Source organism: Saimiri boliviensis, chromosome 10 (assembly GCF_048565385.1).
Source record: "Saimiri boliviensis isolate mSaiBol1 chromosome 10, mSaiBol1.pri, whole genome shotgun sequence".
NCBI lineage: Eukaryota > Metazoa > Chordata > Mammalia > Primates > Cebidae > Saimiri > Saimiri boliviensis.
The window spans coordinates 71566425-71585485 of record NC_133458.1 but is presented as its reverse complement, the minus strand read 5'-3'; the positions used below and the strand labels follow the sequence as shown (position 1 = coordinate 71585485).

At 36.9% G+C, this 19061-nt stretch overlaps 1 protein-coding gene across 5 annotated transcripts in view; it reads right to left on the bottom strand.

Annotated features, from left to right (window-relative positions):
- The window catches only part of DYNC1I1 (dynein cytoplasmic 1 intermediate chain 1), a 328200-nt gene that overhangs the window by 265420 nt on the left and 43719 nt on the right, over positions 1–19061 (bottom strand). For 3 of the 5 annotated variants that reach the window (XM_003921229.4, XM_074379474.1, XM_003921227.4), the window contains exon 5: positions 7411–7470. The exons of the other annotated variants lie outside the window; for them this stretch is intronic. In XM_003921229.4, coding sequence (XP_003921278.1) covers positions 7411–7470 — 60 coding nt within the window. The remainder of the gene's footprint in view (positions 1–7410; positions 7471–19061) is intronic. 5 annotated transcript variants of the gene reach the window in all.

Sequence of the window (19061 nt, the reverse complement as noted above, 5' to 3'; positions counted from 1 at the left end):
TAAAGGAAATCAAATTAGTAGCTCAAAGAGATATCTGTCTCTGGCATGGGATAGCAAAAAAAAAAAAAAATGGGGGGAGGAGAGAGAGAGATATATATTTGAATTTCCATCCATGTTTATTGTAGCATTATTCACAATAGCTAATATATGGAATTAATGTGTCTATCAACAGATGAAGCATAAAGGAATTTTGGTAAATACATACACTGAAATACTATTCAGCCTTCTAAAAGAAAGAAATAAAAAGAAAAATACTGCATGATCTCACTTGTATGTGGAAGCTAAAAAAGAACTGAATTCACAGAAGCAGAGAGTAGAATGGTGATTATAGGGTGGCGAATTAGGAGATGTTGGCCAAGGTATACAAAGTTTCAGTGATGCAGGATGAATAAATTATAGAGTTTAATATGGAATATGAAAACTATCACTAATAATACTGTATCATATACTTGAAATTTGCTGAGAGAGTATATCTTAGGTATTCTCACTACAGAAAAGGTAACTGTAAAGAGACTGATACATTAATTAGTTTGACTGTAGTAAATGGTTCACTGTGCACAGGTATGTCAAAACATCACATTGTACACCTTAAAAATACATAATTTTGATTTTTAAAACTTTTAATTATCAGACATGCAAATAAGACAGAAAATATGACTATAATGAATTTAATCCAATTAAAACTGACCAGATGATGGATTAACAAGCAAGGATATTAAAATGTATTAATCCTAGGCCAGATGCAGTGGCTCATGCCTGTAAACTTAGCACTTTGGGAGGCCAAAGCATGTGGATTACCTGAGCTCAGGAGTTTGAGACCAGCCTGAGCAACACGGTGAAACCCCGTCACTACTAAAATACAAAAAAACTAGCAGGGCATGGCAGCATGTGCCTGTGGTCCCAGCTACTCAAGAGGCTGAGGCAGGAGAACTGCTTGAACCCAGGAGGCAGAGGTTGCAGAGAGCTGAGATTGCACCACTGCACTCCAGCCTGGGTGACAGAATAAGATTCTATCCTGTCCCCCAACCCCCACAAAAAGAAAAAGTTGTTAATCCTGTATCTCATGTGCTCAAAAAGTTAAGTAGAAAAATAAAAGTTAAAAAAGACGGCTGGGCATGGTGGCTCAAGCCTGTAATCCCAGCACTTTGGGAGGCCGCGGTGGGTGGATCACAAGGTCAAGAGATCAAGACCATCCTGGTCAACGAGGTGAAACCCCGTCTCTACTAAAAATACAAAAAATTAGCTGGGCATGGTGGCGTGTGCCTGTGATCCCAGCTACTCAGGAGGCTGAGGCAGGAGAATTGCCTGAACCTGGGAGGCGGAGGTTGCGGTGAGCCGAGATCACGCCATTGCACTCCAGCCTGGGTAACGAGCGAAACTCCGCCTCAAAAAAAAAAAAAACAAAAAAAAAAATGACACAAACTGATCATCCAGAGATAAAAATTACAATGTATGAAATTTAAAATTTATCAAGTAGGCTTCATGGAAGATTAGAAATTACAAAACAAAAAGTGAGTGAACATAAAAATATGTCAATAGAAACTATCCAATATAAAACACGGAAAGAAAATAAAAATAAGTGAAAAAAAAAGAACTACGAGAAAACTGCAAGTTGCCTAATATAAATGTCATCTGAATCTCCAGAGAAGGAAGGGGAAGGGTAAAAAATGTTTGGGGAAAAAAAAGTAAATTTTTAACCAAATTTGCTGAAAATTATAAACCCACAGATTCAGGAATCTTAATAAACTCCAAGCACTAGAAGAATGAAGAAAACTACACCAAGAAATATTATAATCAAATTGCTCAAAGTAAGTTTAAAGAAAAACATGACAAAAGCAGTTAGAAACAAAGACATGTTACATACAGAGGAATAAATATAAAGATGTCATCAAAATTTTGGTAAAAAACAGTATTGTTGAAAATACAATGAAGTGTAACATTTTTAAAGTCCTCAAAAATTACTGTAATCTAAAAATTTCATGCTCGGTGAAAAAACATTTCAAAAACAAAGATATAATTTTGCCATAAAATTTTTTAAAAAATTTATTGTAAGACTTTCACTACAAGAAGTGTTATGGGATTTCCACTAGGCAGAAGTAAAATGATACCAGGTGGAAATACAGATCTACACAAAGAAATAAAGGACATCAGAAAAATGTTAACTACATGGGTAAATGTTTCTTATTATTTAAATCTATTTCAAAGTTAATTGGCTGTTTAAACAAAAATAATGTAGTATGGGCTTTATAACATATAAAAGTAAAATTTATGATGACATTCGCACAAAAGTCAAAAGGGAAGAAATATAAATGTAAGGATCTTAAAGCACATAAACTGTGGTAATATCACTCAATATTTGATTGTGATGACTCATAACCTTAAATAATGTATATCATTTTAAAGATGTACATTAAAAAAACTAAAGGTAACATGGAATCATAGAAAATTCAATAAATAAAAAATGAAGCACAATAAAAAGAAAATGGATATATAGAAAAAAAGAACAAATATCAACATTATGGACATTTAAATCTAACCATATTAATAATCACATTAAATGTAAGTGATATAAATACACAAAAGGCAGAGATTGTAAGAATAGATTAAAAGGCAACACTCAATTGTATGATGCCTACAAAAAATCACTTTAAATGTAAAGTGACGAAAAAGTAAAAAAGTAAAAGAACAAAAAATATCATGCTTATACTAGTCAAAAGAAAGCTACAGTGGCTATATTAATATCACACAAAATATATTTCAGAGCTAAAGATATTACTAGGGATTACACAGATTACTTCATAATGGTAAAGAGATCAATTCATCAAAAAAGACATAGAAATCCTAAATATTTATGTACCTAACACAAAACTGCTAAATGCATGAAGAAAAAAAACTGATAGAATTTCAAGGAGAAGAAAAAAAAACTCCAAATTGTAATTACAAACTTCAACATTTCTCTCCCAGTAAGTGATAGAGCCATTGGACAAAAAAATATAGTAAATGACATAGAAGATGTAACATAATCTTGACCTGATGGAAACATATAGAACATTTTACCCAACAGCAGAATACATACACTATTCAAAGACACATGGGACATATACTAAGACAGGCCATACTATCTACCATAAAATAAGTCTCAATACTTTAAAATGCTACAAGCAACACAAAGTATGTTCTGTAACGACAGCAGAATTAAATTAGAAATGAATAACAGAAAGCACACTAGAAAGTCTCCATATATTTGGAAACCAAATATCATACTTCTAAATAACTGATTGGTTTAAGAATAAATTAAAAGAGAAATGAGAAAGTGTTTTGAACTGAATGAAAATGACAAAAGTTAAATCAAATTTGGAAGATACCACTAAGCAATGGGAACTTTTACAGTACTAAACACCTACATTAGAAATGGGGAAGATCTAAAATCAATAGCATCTACTTTCACTTTAAGAAGCTAGAGGAAAAAAAGCAAAGTCAATACCAAGTAAGTAGGAGAAAAGGAAATAATTAAGATCAGAGTAAAAATCAATGAAATTGCAAACAGAAAAAAAAAATAATTGAAACCAAATACTGGATCTTTGAGAAGATCAATAAAATTAATAAACCTCCAGTCATACTTCTTAGAAGAAGAAGAGAGAACACAAAATTTATCAATATCAGGAAGGAGATGAATAAATATATATAGATTCTGTAGGTATTAAAGGAATGATAAGAAAATATTATACACAATTTTAGGCCAATACATTTGTCTATGAAGATGAAGTAGGCACACTACTTGAAAGACACAAACTCTGAGGGCTAATCAGCAAAATATAGTTAACCTCAATAGTGCTATCACTGTTAAAGTTATTGAATGTGTAGTTTAAAACCTCCTCCAAGGCTGGGCATGAATGCTTATGCCTGTAATTCCAGCACTTTGAGAGGTGGGCAGATCACTTGAGGCTAGGAGTGCAAAACCAGCCTGGCCAACATGGGAAAACCTCATCTTTATTAAAAATACAAGTTAGTTGGGTGTGTGGCACATGCCTGTAGTCTCTGCTACTCAGGAGGCTGAGGCCTGAGAATCACTTGAACCTGGGAGGTGGAGGTTGCAGTTAGTCAAGATCGCACTACTGCACTCCAGCCTGGTGACAAAGCGAGACACTGTCTCAAAACAAAACAAAACAAAAAAACCTTCTTCACCATAAGATTCCAAATCCAAATGATTTCACAGGTGAATTGTATTCTACCAAATATTAAGTAATCACTTAAAAATTGAAATTATGTTAACAAAAGCATGATACATAAAAGAACAAATCTGTAAATTGTAATTTGTCAAAATTTAAATGGTTTGCTATTTTAAAGACACTGTTAAGAGAATGAAAACGACAGGTCACAATCTGAGAGAAAATATTAACAAATTATATACCTGATAAAGCATTTTATCCAGAACTTAGGAAGAACTTTCAGAATCAATTATGAGAAAACAACCCAACTCAAAAACAATATATAAGAGTAACAGATTTAAGCAGACATTTCATCAGATACCTCCCTCTACTGGGAGGTATTTACCCAAAACAAATGAAAGGATATGTGCATTAAAATATTTGTGCATGAATGTTTATGGCAGTTCTATTTGTAATGGGCAAAAATCGTAAACAACCCAATGTATATAAAAAGTGACTGGATAAACAAACTGTGATATTTCCATACAATGGAATACCACTCAGGAATAAAAAGGATTGAGTTGTTTATATACATTTAACCTGAATGAATCTCAAAATAATCATTCTGAATGAAGTCAGCCAGTCAAAGAAGTACCTCCTTGATGATTTCATTTATATGACAATCTAGGAAATGCAAAATAATGTATAGTGACAGAAAGCAGAACAGATGTTTGGGGTATAAGGAAGAACAGGAAGAAGCAACAGTGTAGATTACAAAGGGGCATGAGGAAACTCTTGGAGCTGAATAATGTTTTCACTATCTTGATTGTGGTGATAAATTTCATGGATGTGTATACATGTCAAAACCCATCAATTTGGGCCGGGCACGGTGGCTCAAGCCTGTAATCCCAGCACTTTGGGAGGCCGAGGCAGGTGGATCACGAGGTCGAGAGATCGAGACCATCCTGGTCAACTTGGTGAAACCCCGTCTCTACTAAAAATACGAAAAATTAGTTGGGCACGGTGGTGCGTGCCTGTAATCCCAGCTACTCAGGAGGCTGAGGCAGGAGAATTGCCTGAATCCAGGAGGTGGAGGTTGCGGTGAGCCAAGATCGCGCCATTGCACTCCAGCCTGGGTAACAAGAGCGAAACTCCGTCTCAAAAAAAAAAAAAAAAAAAAAAAAAGGCAGTTATACTTCAGTAAAGGTGTTAAGTTTAGTGACAGATTAAGCTATGGATTATGGTCACTCCCATGCCACAGCTCAAGAAGGTGAAATAAAACTCTCTAGAAAAACCTAGAAATTTTCATAATGGCAATATTTGAAATAATGTCATCACTCACTCAAATATTCTCTGAAAACACCTTCAAACTCTCTTAAGATAAGCCACTCATACATAGGCAGATGGCATTTAACCTAACATGCAAACAGTCCTTCAATCTCCTTTTACACCTACAGTAGGCATTGAAATTGATAGAACCTCAGACATATATGCCCAGGAATCTCAGAAATTCAAAGTGAATAATAAATAAATTCATGCCTAGTTTGGGATATATTGGTTTATATTTAGAAAGCGAACAGAAAGTCTCCTATCTTCTCTCTACGACACACTGGGTTCACGCCGAAGTATATTACAGCTGGTAAGGTGGGGCCACAGATATACTATCTCCCTAGAATAAGTCACAAGTTTTAATCTGCATAGTTAACAGTGGATTTTTTTTGCTTGGAAAACATATAAATGGGAAAATTCTTAACAATTTCACATCAGCAAGTGTAATTTAGCACTGCTGCAATCTGTCTAAAAATCTGTTAATTTAAATGCATAGGGTAGTCTGCCAATTCTCTACCCCGCCTGTTTTTTTTTTAACATAATTTTGAAGAACTGCATTCCGAAGTTCCCCTGAACTATAACTTACTATATATTCGCTGTCTTATTAAATCATATATCTTGGTTATTTAAATAATACATATAAAAATATAACATAAATGAACCATGTAACTAAACAGCCAAGAATTTAGTAAGGTTAAAAAAGAAATAATGAATCAGCTATCTAAATGTTAGGATATTTCCTTGGCTTAGTGTTGTCATCAATCAGCTAAGAATTTCTGCATATATATAGGGTCACAGGCTGATGGCATTTAACCTAACATGCAAATAGTCCTTCCACCACCTTTTATACCTACAGTAGGCACTGAAACTGATAGAACCCCAGAGATACATGCCCAGGAATCTCAGGAATTCAAAATAAATAATAAATAAATGCCTAGTTTGGGATATGTCGGTTTATATTTAGAAAGAAAAGATAATGGTTTCATAAAATGTGGTTATGAAATTTGCTATTCACTTAGAGATACCCAGTGCTGTATCAGTAAATGTATAATAACTTGCTTACAGGAAAGGAGGCAATTTCTGTGGTGTAAATACTTCCACTGGCTGATTACCAGCTGATTTAACTGAAGGTAAAGTGAGAAGAGAAATCCACAATCAGCTCTCCTGAGCTGCATGACCAGCTGACACAAGCACCCCACTAGAAATATCTCATGTGTGAATACAGCTAACTCCAATCCTATAATGGAAATAAACTGAGTTTCTTATGTCTGTGTGTTTTATTCAACTAAAAGTCTTCATCTCCGAAATTTTCTTGAAACTTGTGATAATACATTTCCATCTGAAAAAAATGATCTTTAGGACATAGGAGACATTACTCAACATCAAGTATTTGAAATATCTTTAGATCAAGGTATTCAATTAATTTGCTTTTTTTTTTTTTTAACAGAAATCTTTAACTGTTCAAACGTAATTCAAATTAAGTGCTTAATGTGAGTTCCCCAAAAACTGAAAAGAAAGTAAACAAACAAGACACAATATTTTAATACTGATCTTAGACAAAAGTTAACCTAAGGCAACTTGTTAGTAAAGGGGAGGATGGTTACGATAACGTCAAACATATCTCCCATTGCAGAACTTGTGTGCCCCACTTTTAAGTAAATGTGTGGGTTTATGTTTGATTTTTGTTTGGGGGACTGCTGTTTTGCAGTAATAGGAATTAATAAGGAGAAATCAGAAGCCATCTTTTTGTGGTGTTTTCCACAAAGAGAGACTTTATTCAAAGCTTTATAAGGAAAACTGACAGAAGGAAATGAACTTATCAAACTAGAAGTTCAGCAAAAGGGGAGAACACAAGAGCAACAACAGCTCCAGCATTTCAACACAACTGTAGCAAAGAAATAATAAAAGGAGTAACAAAAGAGCAGACATATACCCAAGTTCTGAGTCTGACTGCAGCTGGAGCACTGAGGGGTCTGTGTCCCACTGCAGGGTCCTAATTGTGCAGCACAAAGGAAAAAGAACACAGAGAATTAACAAAAGGGGAGGGCAACAAACCAAACCAAACTATGTCATTCATCAAGGCAAGAGCATATACAATACATACACAGAACATGTCCCCGCTCCATCCCGTCCACCCCCAGTGACTATCAAATAATGAAAAAGTGAGGAGCTCTCCTTTCCTGCAAACATCTGTTTAATATTGGGAGCTATGGCTGTTTTCATGAAAGAAAGTTGAGAGCCAAGTATTCAAACTCCACACACATCCTCACTCTTGGTTTTATACTGAAGTCTCATTGATTTGAGCAAGTAAACTACCGCATGTATCTCTGACACCCCAGAGCCCATCCACATCTGGGAGCTCCAAGCATCTTCTATGTGATGAAAAGAACTAAACATAAGGGTGCAAATGGGTCAGAGCAGGGGTATCACTACAGAGCCTGGTGAATAACTAGGCTTCCTTGGATCAGGTACTGCAAATATAATGCATTGGATTTTGAGACTCATGGGTACTTCTATGCTTATTTATAAATAGAACACCAAGGTGGTGGCCAACAATATCATTTCTTTCTAAGATGTCAGGGACTGACTATATCTTATATTTTTTAAACCAGGCGTCCCCAAACTACGGCCTGCGGGCCGCATGTGGCCCCCAAGGCCATTTATCCGGCCCCCCACCGCACTTCAGGAAGGGGCACCTCTTTCATTGGTGGTCAGTGAGAGGAGCACAGTATGTGGCGGCCCTCCAACGGTCTGAGGGACAGTGAACTGACCCCTTGTGTAAAAAGTTTGGGGACGCCTGTTTTAAACACTGCACAAGCAACAGCACAAAGTGTCAATAGTTACCAAAGCATCCAATTTTCCTTGTTATTTCTCCTTCATAATAAGAGGGGATAAATAGCTCTTCTATAAATAGAGCACATGCAAGGACCTTTTTCAGCCAGGCTCTTTAAATTTTCTGTACAGAACTGGTTCCAGTGCATCTCAGACACCAACTAATGGACAGCATAGACTTTGGGATCAGGCTTCTGTGATTCAAATCTTGCCTCTGTGACTTACCAGCTGTATGACATTGAGCATGCTGTTTAATAAGTTCTCAGTCCCTGCATCCCTTTGTTTACTCTGTAGCCCACAGACCAGTAGCATCAGCATCTCCTGGGAGTTTATTAGAAATGCAGAAACTCACATACCACCCCAGACTTTCTGACTCTATATTACAGTTTAATGAGTTCTCCAGGCAATCCATGGACACCCTATATTTGAGAAGCCCTGCTGTTTCCTTGTCTGTAAATACTTACTGTGGCTTACAGGATAACTTGTGAACTGGCCTGCAGCAATCTTCCAAACTTCTCTCTAACCATTCATTCACTCATATTATGTCAACTCTGCATACTCTTTAATGTTCTTCCCTTAAAGATCTGCACGGCTTACGACTTTGCTTCTTTTGTGTCTTGGCTCAAGTGTTACCTCCTCAAAGTGGCTTCCCTGCTTCAATACCTGATTGATCTCAAGTATCACTTCCTTATCACTCTTCATTTCCCTCCTTTCCCCTGCTTTATTTCCTTCGTGGCACTTATCTTTACTTATGATTTTCTTTTATATCAGTTCATTTATTTTTGTTTGTTGTCTGACTTTAGACTTAAGCCTCTAATGGCAGGGGTGGCCACATCTCTAGAATATGGGGATACACCTAGAACTGGATCTGGCATATATGCTTATATAATGCTATTTGTTGAATGAATGAATCTTTTGCTGGTTTTCCACAAGGACTAAATGCAAGTGTACCTATAAAGAACATAGTAACTATATGACAAACAGCAGCTGCTTTTATGCCACAACCACTCTAGCTACTCTTAATGTTTCTTTGAGCCAATCCTGACCTATTTGACAGATCGCATAGTCTTACCATTCCTGCAGAAGTAACAGAATACAGATTCACAGATTTCCTTTTATGCTCTGGCTGTGCTCTTGTCTTTTTACATATAACCTCTGAAACACTAAAACTGAAAGCCAATGAGACACTTAACTGGCCAGTGTTACTTAGACCAGTGCTTCTAAAATTTTAATGCATATACAGATACCCGGAACTACTACTAAAATGCAGAGTCTGACTTAGTAGGTCTGGGGTGGCCCAAAACTCTGCATTTCAGACAAGCTCCAGGAGATACAGATGTTGCTGCTCTGTGGGCCACACTTTGAGCAGCAAGGACTTGATTTAGGCAAGTGGTTCTCAAACTTTCATGTTCACCGGAATAACTCATTAAGGCTTATCAAAATACAGAATGCTGATCCCCAACCCTAGAAATTCTGATTCAGCAGATCTGGAGTGGGACCCAAGAACTTGTAGTTCTAACAAGTTTCCAGGTGATGTTTAAAAGGGTGATAATGGGACCACCTTTGGAGAATGACAGACCTAGACTATTGCTTTTAGTAGTCAGCATGTAGAAAGAATCACTGATTCTAAACTTCTGATTTGCTCAAGCCTGGCCTCAGGCCCAGGTCACCTCTAGACCAATTAAACTAGAATGTCTGGGGTTGGATCCAGGCATCTGTATTTTTTTTTAAGCTTTCCATGTGATTCTAATATGCAGCCAGGGGTGCGAACCCCTGCTCTGAATTCATTCTCTGCTGAAGAAAATTAGCCCTTTTTGCTTCTGGGTACTGATTCTTTGGGCACTGATTCTTCTGGGTACTACTTCTTCACCCACCTCAGCTCAAATGGTTAAAGTAATGGAATATGTTAACATAATTTATACTTGCTGTTCACTTATCTCTGAAGATCAAATTTAAGAGCATTTCTTTTGCTGTAGACAAAAGAGCTGCTTCTGGCTCTTGCTGATTTTAAGAAGCTTTCTTTGCAAGGAGTGGGACCAGCCCTCCATTTTCCTTAGGTTTCTGATGGGCTGAACTTTAGTGACCTTTTCCACTTCTCCCAGCAGCTCCCTATGGTCTGGCTCTTCTGATACTTACTGGACAGATTACCTGAACTCACTGTACCCTTGAGAAGTATAAATAGTGATTCTATCAGAAGCATCCAATTAAGAAGTCTACATATTAATACTGGGGAGTTTGCATTTACCTGGCCAGAAAAACAAAGGTAGGAGTGTAACACAATAAGAGCCTTGCCTTCTGGCACACCTACATTATTCAATAAGAGATCATAGTTATTGTCAGTAACAAGCTGTGGGGTAGGGGGTGAAGCCAAGGATGTCAAGTGTGACAGTTTTATTTTTTCATTTTTCCCATTATTATCTGTGGGGTGGTTCCTTTCAAGGAATATGCCAATATGCAAAGGGTTTTGAAAGGAACTTAAAGCCAATATGCAAAATGGGCAAAGATTGTTTGTATTTCCAGGGATAGCCTAGAAATATGTATTAAACATTCGCTGAATTCCTTCTGTGTAAACCGTGTAGGACAGCTTCCCCACAGACAGCAGCATTTTAGAGAGGACCACACCTGGCCCAGGGTGGGAGGTCTGTGTCCTTGATGTGGCTCCACTGTGTCATCAGGTAAATCTCCTTCTGTCCCCAGCAAATGAGGGTGAAGGCCTTGAGGTCCTTTAACATTCTTCTCTGCCTGATGTTTTAAAATCTAGGATGATTATTCAACTGCCTTTTAGCTTTCTCTTCTACAGTTAGAATACTTTATTTAATCAATGGGCAGAGATCTTATTTTCCAGCCATTTTATCAAGTAATTGTATCCCTGAAAATAAAATTATGGTTTCCCTGCAGCTTCTGGTCAGTTTGAAATCTTGCCAGGTAGTTTATTTATTAAATGAAAGTAGTAGTTAAATTTTAAGTAAATTCATGGGAACATAATATGCTATCACAAATTATTTTCATATAGAAATCACCCTGTTTGCTGTAATAATTAGTTCTATTTTTAGTAATTTCTGGAATGGCTCAATCAATGCATGCAAAGGAGAGAAGATTTTGATAAGAACACTCATTTACTTATTCAAAAAACATCTATTAAGAACTTAAAATACAAAATACTGTAACAGAGGGTTGAAAAATGTTCAAGGAACCTATAGTTCTTATGAGGAAATAAAACATAGGTAAATAGGCCTGGTATGGTGGCTCACGCCTGTAAGCCCAGCACTTTGGGAGGCCGAGACACGAAGACTGCTGAAGCCCAGGAGTTCAAGACCAGCCTGAGTGACACGGTGAAATCCTGCATCTACAAAAATATACAGAAACTAGCCGGGTATGGTGGCGCTCGCTTGTGGTCCCAGCTACTAGGGAGGCTGAGGTGGGAGGATAGCTTGAGCCTGGGAAGCAGAGGTTGCAGTGAGCTGAGATCATGCCACTGCACTCCAGCCTGGGTGACAGAGTAAGACCCTGTCTCAAAAATACCCACAAAAATGTGTGTGTGTGTGTGTGTGTGTGTGTGTGTATGTGTGTGTGTGTGTATATATATATATATATATATGTGTGTGTGTGTGTGTGTGTGTATGGAGGGGGAGAGAGAGAGAGAGAGAGAGAGAGAGACAGAGAGAGAGAGAGAGAGAGAGAGTTTAGTGACACAAGACCAAAAGTAAAATTTGCCATATAAGCAGTACCATATGTATGCTGAGGGACATGAAAGTTGCTGAGGGACATGAAAGTTGCATTTAAGAATTTTACATTTTAGTATATGAGACATATGAATATTTATGCCTAATAACATACCAATAACATATACAAGGAAGAAAGTAGCTCTCATCACTCGCTCAGAGACAGGCACAGTTTAAAGTTTCAATAAATATGAGCTGGAAATATTAATAAATGCCATAAGAAAAACAGATTAAGAATAGTAATCATTATAATTTCCCTTCACTTCGTGTTTGCTCCATGCCAGCCAGCCAGGCATTGGACTGCATTTTCATCAACCTTTGGAAGCCACAGCAGGAGACACACTGCCTCTGAAAAGATTAGAGATTCCATTTGACCTGGTCTTGAAGGAAGAGGTAGGATTTGGGCCTAAATTCATTTTCATCAGTGCTTAGTTTATGGGACTTAAGTGGCTGAGTTAGTTTACTAGGTCTTGTAAGACTGCTCTATTTTAGATGCCAACTTAGCAATTGTTGAGAATAATAACCAGGCAGACAAACACACAAGCCTGACAAAGTCTTCTCTCCTTGAAGAGAAGGCAGATGTCCAGGAGTATCTCTGGGACTAGAGTAGGTGATGCTGAATGTTTAACTATGATAGCTTCTCCTGCCCTCCCCCACCATGTCCTCATCTTTCCCCAAGACCAGACATCATCCTTGCTGCTACACAAGTCTCCCCTTTCTGGAATTCCTGGGATGACCAAACTAGCCCTTGTTGTTTGATACAATCTTTCCTTAACTATGTCAATTAAATTTTTGTCTAATATTCCCTACTGAGGAACCATCCTAGTGTTGTTTGCTTATTTTCATGAGTTGCATTTGGCTGCTCTGATTAGTTTCGACTGATTTCTTAGGTTAACTTCCTGAGGGTCTGTCTAAGTGGGATCTCTGATCTCCATTTTATAGGACCCCTGTTATGTGTTCAGATGCTAAAAAGCCCAATAATTCTGTACCTACCCTGGACTCAGGGGCACGCTTATGGTTCTATGTTCCTAGGGTTGGATTGGCAGTTTTGGACATGCCAATTAAGGTCACATTTCCTAACTTTGTTTCAAAATACAGAAGCTTCCCAACATGGAAAATATTCACTTATTAGACCTTGAACATACTACATTGTAGCCTCTGGCATCTTATCCAAAAATGCCTACCATGCAGTAATTTATAATTTGTGGGTCAATTTGTTTTTCAATATATTTTTAAAAAAGAATAGTAAAACATCAAAATTCTTCAAACTAGAAGTAACTTACTAAGAGACAAACAGAACTTCGTATTTTAAAACTTTTACTGATTCATTACTTTGTAATTTCTTACAAAATTCCCCTTTCATTGGCTCAATTTTATTTGCTCAGTTTCAGTTTATTAGACAGAAAGAAGTGAAAATTTTAAAAAAATCCCTGGCTATGTGTTGAAAGTATAACTTAGGAGTAAAAGACATATGTCTGTGTTGCATATACCCTGCACTCTGATAAGTCGGTAATTTCTTCCTGTTCAGCTTTTACCTAAAGCAAGTTGGTAGTTTCCACTCTTTTTTCAATCTTTATTAGACCTTAGAGCAGAAAGCCTTAGAATTATTTGTTTTATTTTTATTATTTATTTATTTATTTATTTACTGTTTCTAGTCTTTGGCTATAAGAAAGAGATGTCCAGTAAATATTTGGAAGGCAGTAGTTAACAAATCTCTTATTTGTAACGCTAACGCTCAGTGTGGCTAAGGCACTTTCCTACACTGCTGGCAGCATTTAAATTAGTAAAGTTCTTTGGGAAGTAATATGCCAATATGTGGCAGGAAGCATAAAAAATAGCATTACCCTGGACTAGTTTTGCTCCCCTCCCAGGAACTCAGCCTTTGAAAATAAAACAGCATCAGTAATAATAATAATAATAACAAAAACCAATAATAATGATTATGATGATGACAACTACCTACAAATCATCAAATCCCATGGTCAATTCTTGTTCCTTATCTTTGCTCTCTCTTATTTTTGTCACTATTGGCTCCTTCTTGACATAGTCTTTCTTTTCGTTTCCGTGGCCCTAAAATCTTGTTTCTTTTCCTCCTACTCTGTGTTTTTGGCAGTATCTTTACTCTTTCCATGCTAATAAAGACAGGCATTCTCCAATCCGGGGTCTGTCTTCTCCTCTCACCTCTGTACTCTTAACACTAGGCAATCACATAGATGTCTATATATCTTCTGCAAAATAACCCCAAAGTCCTTATTACCATTGAGTTCTTCTCTGAGTACACATATTTGAGTGCTGTAACTACACAGCAGCGTTTCCTTAGATTCAAATTAAATGTCTCAATTTACTTGTTCTTCAGAAGTAAGAAGCATCTTTATATTCCTTGAAGGTCTAGTATAGTATCTGATAGACAGTAAATTCTCAACTGTTACTGAATGACTAGATGAATGAATGAAAAAATGAATATTTTTTACCTGACTTTTCTGTAGATGGGTGTGACATGTAAGGGCAAGTTGATTCCAAAAGAAATAGCTTTTATTTTTTTATTAAAAAATGAAATAATAAATCAGGACATGTCTGCCTAACTCTCTTAATATCCACCAAAGCACTTACAGAAAACTCAGTCTTACTCAGCATGATGTCACCACATGGTCGCCGGAGAGTTTTCAGACTTGGGAAGCGTATCTTATCTAATAAAAATGCTGACCACTGGATAGGCACGATGGCTCACGCCTGTAATCCCAGCACTTTGGGAGGCTGAGTCAGGAGGATCACTTGAGACCAGGAGTTCAAGATCAACCTGGGCAACATAGCGAGACCCTGTCTCTCTGAACATATACATATACATATATATATATATATATATATATATATATATATGGTTTTTTTTTAATGCTTACCATATTGCTGATTTGTGCTGAAAAACAAAAGAGGTCCAACCATCTTCTCTATCAAGTGAACTTAGTAACTTTAATTAGTCCCTGAAGCAACTGTGCTAGAACTCAAATATTCACGTTCTTCCTTTTCTCTCTAAGATGAAGAGAAAGCTGAAGGGCAACATACAGAGCTTTTCTGAGTCCCACAGTTTCTCTAAGCTCTTGTTCCACATGTCTTCTCTGTCAAACAAATCTCTAGTGACTAATCAGCCAGTGAAAACAGTTTGAGACTATGTAAGCACGGTGCCAAACAGAAAATATCTAGTCAATGCTATCACTAAATATCTAATTTTTAAAATGCCATTTCCAAAAGTAGTACATGGAATAATAAGGACATTTTAAAATCCATCATATCACTCAATCTGTCACATTCATTGAAGTGATGTTAGTTAAGAAATGATGGTATTTAAATAATGAGTTAATGTTTTACTTCCTGGCCTCAATTTTTTCCTTACTTAGGACTGGCAATGATGACAAAGATTTTCTGATGTCAGAAATAAAAGTGGAACAGTGAAATACACACTAATATCAGTTTTTTTTAAAGCATTTTTCTTAATTTATGGTGAGAGTATTTTCCATCTGGTGACTAACACCTGAGCCTCTATATGAAGCTCCAGTGTGAGCCACACTAAGCCACATGGGAAGTCCATTGGAGCTGAATTCAATAAGAAATGTAGGACTTCTCATCATAGAAAAGAGCATGTTTTCCCAAAATCTTACACAGAAGTCCTGCTGTCAAGCAAGCAGTTTCTCTAGAAGAAAACTCAGCCACCCTTTCCTAAAATAGATGCTTTCTGTGTTACTATAACCATATGGGTACATACAGTATACTTTGCCTGAAGACGATGATATCAAAAATTTTGAACTTATTGTGCTGCATAAAGAGAAAACCCTATAGTGTAAAAATCTTATTTTAATTTCCAAGGAGACTGACTTTTAACCAACCTTGAATTAGTGATTTCAGTCTCGCTGAAGTCCAATTAGCTGGTAGCATCCTATCAACTTCTTTTTATATAGTGATACTTGCCTATGTAGTTCTAAAGAATCACGCAGAATCTGATGGTGTATAAAGGTGAAGGTTCTAAAGATTTCTTTTGAGTATTATGCAAAGGTGGCCTCAGAACACATTTTTCTTTCCTGAAGTCACTCAATAAAAAGGTGGTAACTATATGCAGACAGGACAAGTTGCCCACAACAAATTATTGCAGCCCAAAGACAAATATCTAAATTTTACCAAAGTTTTCTGTCAATTAGAAACTGAATAGTAACTGTATGGGGCCCAGTGTTCAAGCTCAAGAGAGAAGATTGAAGAAATCTGTTCCTTTGTCCCTGAATTCTAATCTGGAATACACATGAAGCTGAAAGCCGAAGTGACTTTTAATCCATTCCCTTTGTACCATCGTTCTCCTGTCATGTGCTTCAGAAGACATTTCTCCACCTGCTGCATTCAAGGTACCCTAGTGAGGGGCCTCACCTCCCTAGAGAAAAATCTATGAATATTAGGGTTTTGGATTAAGAAATGCTGCTAATTGTGAACATAGGCATCAATTTTAAATACTACGGTATTTTATTGGGGCCAAGTAAGGGAAATTTGAAGACAGTATAGATACTAGATAAGATGAAAATGTATTGAAGTATAAAAATACAGATACTTGATTGGAAAAGCAGGTTCAACATTTTTCACAGTAAGATGTCATTTATCATTACACATGATGACATATATATTACATAAAAGAATAAGCATTAAGGTGCTAAGAGTGCTAGTCTCTGGTGGTGGAAACATGTTGTTTTTATTTTGTTGTTTTTGCTCATTTATATTTTCCAGCTGTATAAAATGCATATATGTTGTTTATGTAATACTAAGAGATTTTTAGGCTGAGCACAATGGCTCCTGTCTGTAATCCCAGCACTTTGGGAGGGAGAGGCAGGAGGATCCAGGCACTTTGGGATGGAGAGGGAGGAGAATCACTTGAGGCCATGAGTGCAAGACCAGTCTGGGGAATATAGCAAGACCTCATCTCTAACAACGACAACAAAAACAATTTAAATTGGCTGGGCATGGTCTTATGTACCTGTACTTCTACCTATGCAGGAGGCTGAAGTGGGAGAATAGCTTGAGCACAGGAATTCAAGGCTTCCCGGCTTCAGTGAACTAAGATTGTGCCACCACTCCTGCCTAGGTGACAGTGAGACTGGGTCTTAAAAAAAAAAAAATTATAAATAAAATGTTGGAGGAGGGCTAGAATGTCTTGATTGATTGAAAAATAGAACTTAATGATGGTGTTAAGACCAAAGATGGTCAAAAAAAGAAGACCAAAATTAATTCTATTACTACCCCCCATGACACTTCTCACCAAAGACAAACATCAGAAATCTCCCCTTCAGATTATTTTGTTAAGGACGTTATGCAATTCGGGTTATTATTGTTACAGGATATTGCATGGTATATCACATTAAGAGATGTTTTAACTTTGAAATCATTTTGAAAGTTTCCTCCCATTTAGAACAGGTCTGGGACAGGTTAGCCTACACCCTGGTGTCCAGCTGAACTTTATGAGGTCAACACACTTTTCTAAATTTCTGCAGGCCAGTACATGTTCTAGTTCAGCTCTGTCATTGAGAACCTTAAGGAATTACAACTAAACATGAGAAAAGTTCTAGTGCAACGTCCCTTATGAGCCATCCATGTGAATGAGAAGAATAAATGTTGGATGAATGATTTTCACTTAGATAGATTCACTTCTGGTTGTTATCTGAAGGTTAGTGAGTAAGAGGTAGAGGTGGGCAACCCAGAATGTAGTCTGTAGGGGCATAGATCACAATCTGCCCTTTGCCTTGTCATGCTTAATAATTTTACATAATTATTTAAATAAAGATATAGGCAATGCTTATTAAAATTGAAAAATGACAGCAACATATTCTATTTGAGGATCTAAAAAGATTTTTTCCCATCAGAAAAATGGCTAAATTAAAATATAAAAAATTACAATAATTGCTAAAACTCATATACAGTTAGTGTACACCAGAATCCTTTCTGGGTACTTTACAGAGTATTACTTTGTATAACCCTCACTATAACCTTATGGGGTAGATGTGTCTCACTCATATCAACTACCATTAGAGATTATGTAGCATAGAGGTATATGTTGTAGAAACTTGAATCAACCTGCCTAAGTAAAAACCTAGCACTGGCTGGGCACAGTGGCTCCCGCCTGTAATCCCAGCACTTTGGGAGGCAGAGGTGGGCAGATCACGAGGTCAAGAGATAAGACCACCCTGGCCAACATGGTGAAACCCTGTCTCTACCAAAATTACAAAAATTAGCTGGGCGTGGTGGCTACACATGATGACATATATATCTCCCAGCTACTCAGGAGGCTGAGGCAAGAGAATCGCTTGAACCCAGGAGACACAGGTTGCAGTGTGCTGAGATCACGCCACTGCACTCCAGCCTGGTGACAGAGCAAGACTCCATCTCAAAAAGAAAAACAACCACCAAAACAACCCTAGCACTGCAGCAAAACAATGCTCTGTATGAACTTGAGAAAATTATGTTCTCTCTGCACATCTCAGTGTCCTCATCTGTAAAAAGCAGGATTATACAGTTCATTCAACAAATACGTATGTTTTTAAATCTTGGATGCTGTGTTGCCCAGGCTGGTCTTGAACTCCTAGCCTGAAGCAATCCTCCTGCTTCAGCCTCCCAAGGAGCTGGCATTACAGTCATGAGCTACCATGCCTGACTCAACAAACATTTATCAAATATCTACTACATGGGTATCACTTAAACCCTACTTTCAAGGAATTCACTTTCTGTGGATGGGAAATGTGTTCACCTAAATGAAAGTCATTCTTCAGGGCTATACACTTCATTCTTACATACAAAAAGTGTAAGCTGCTGGTTTCAGATAAATATTCTTTACCATCTTGAGAAAATATTTTCTATTCCTAGTTTACTAAATTTTAAAATATAGAAATAAGTGTTTAAATATCTTAAGTATAATTTAAGTACATATTACAATCATTATTTTTCTTTCTTTGACCTTTCTGTATGCTGAATTATATGGTAACACATTTTCTTATACTAAAATATCTTG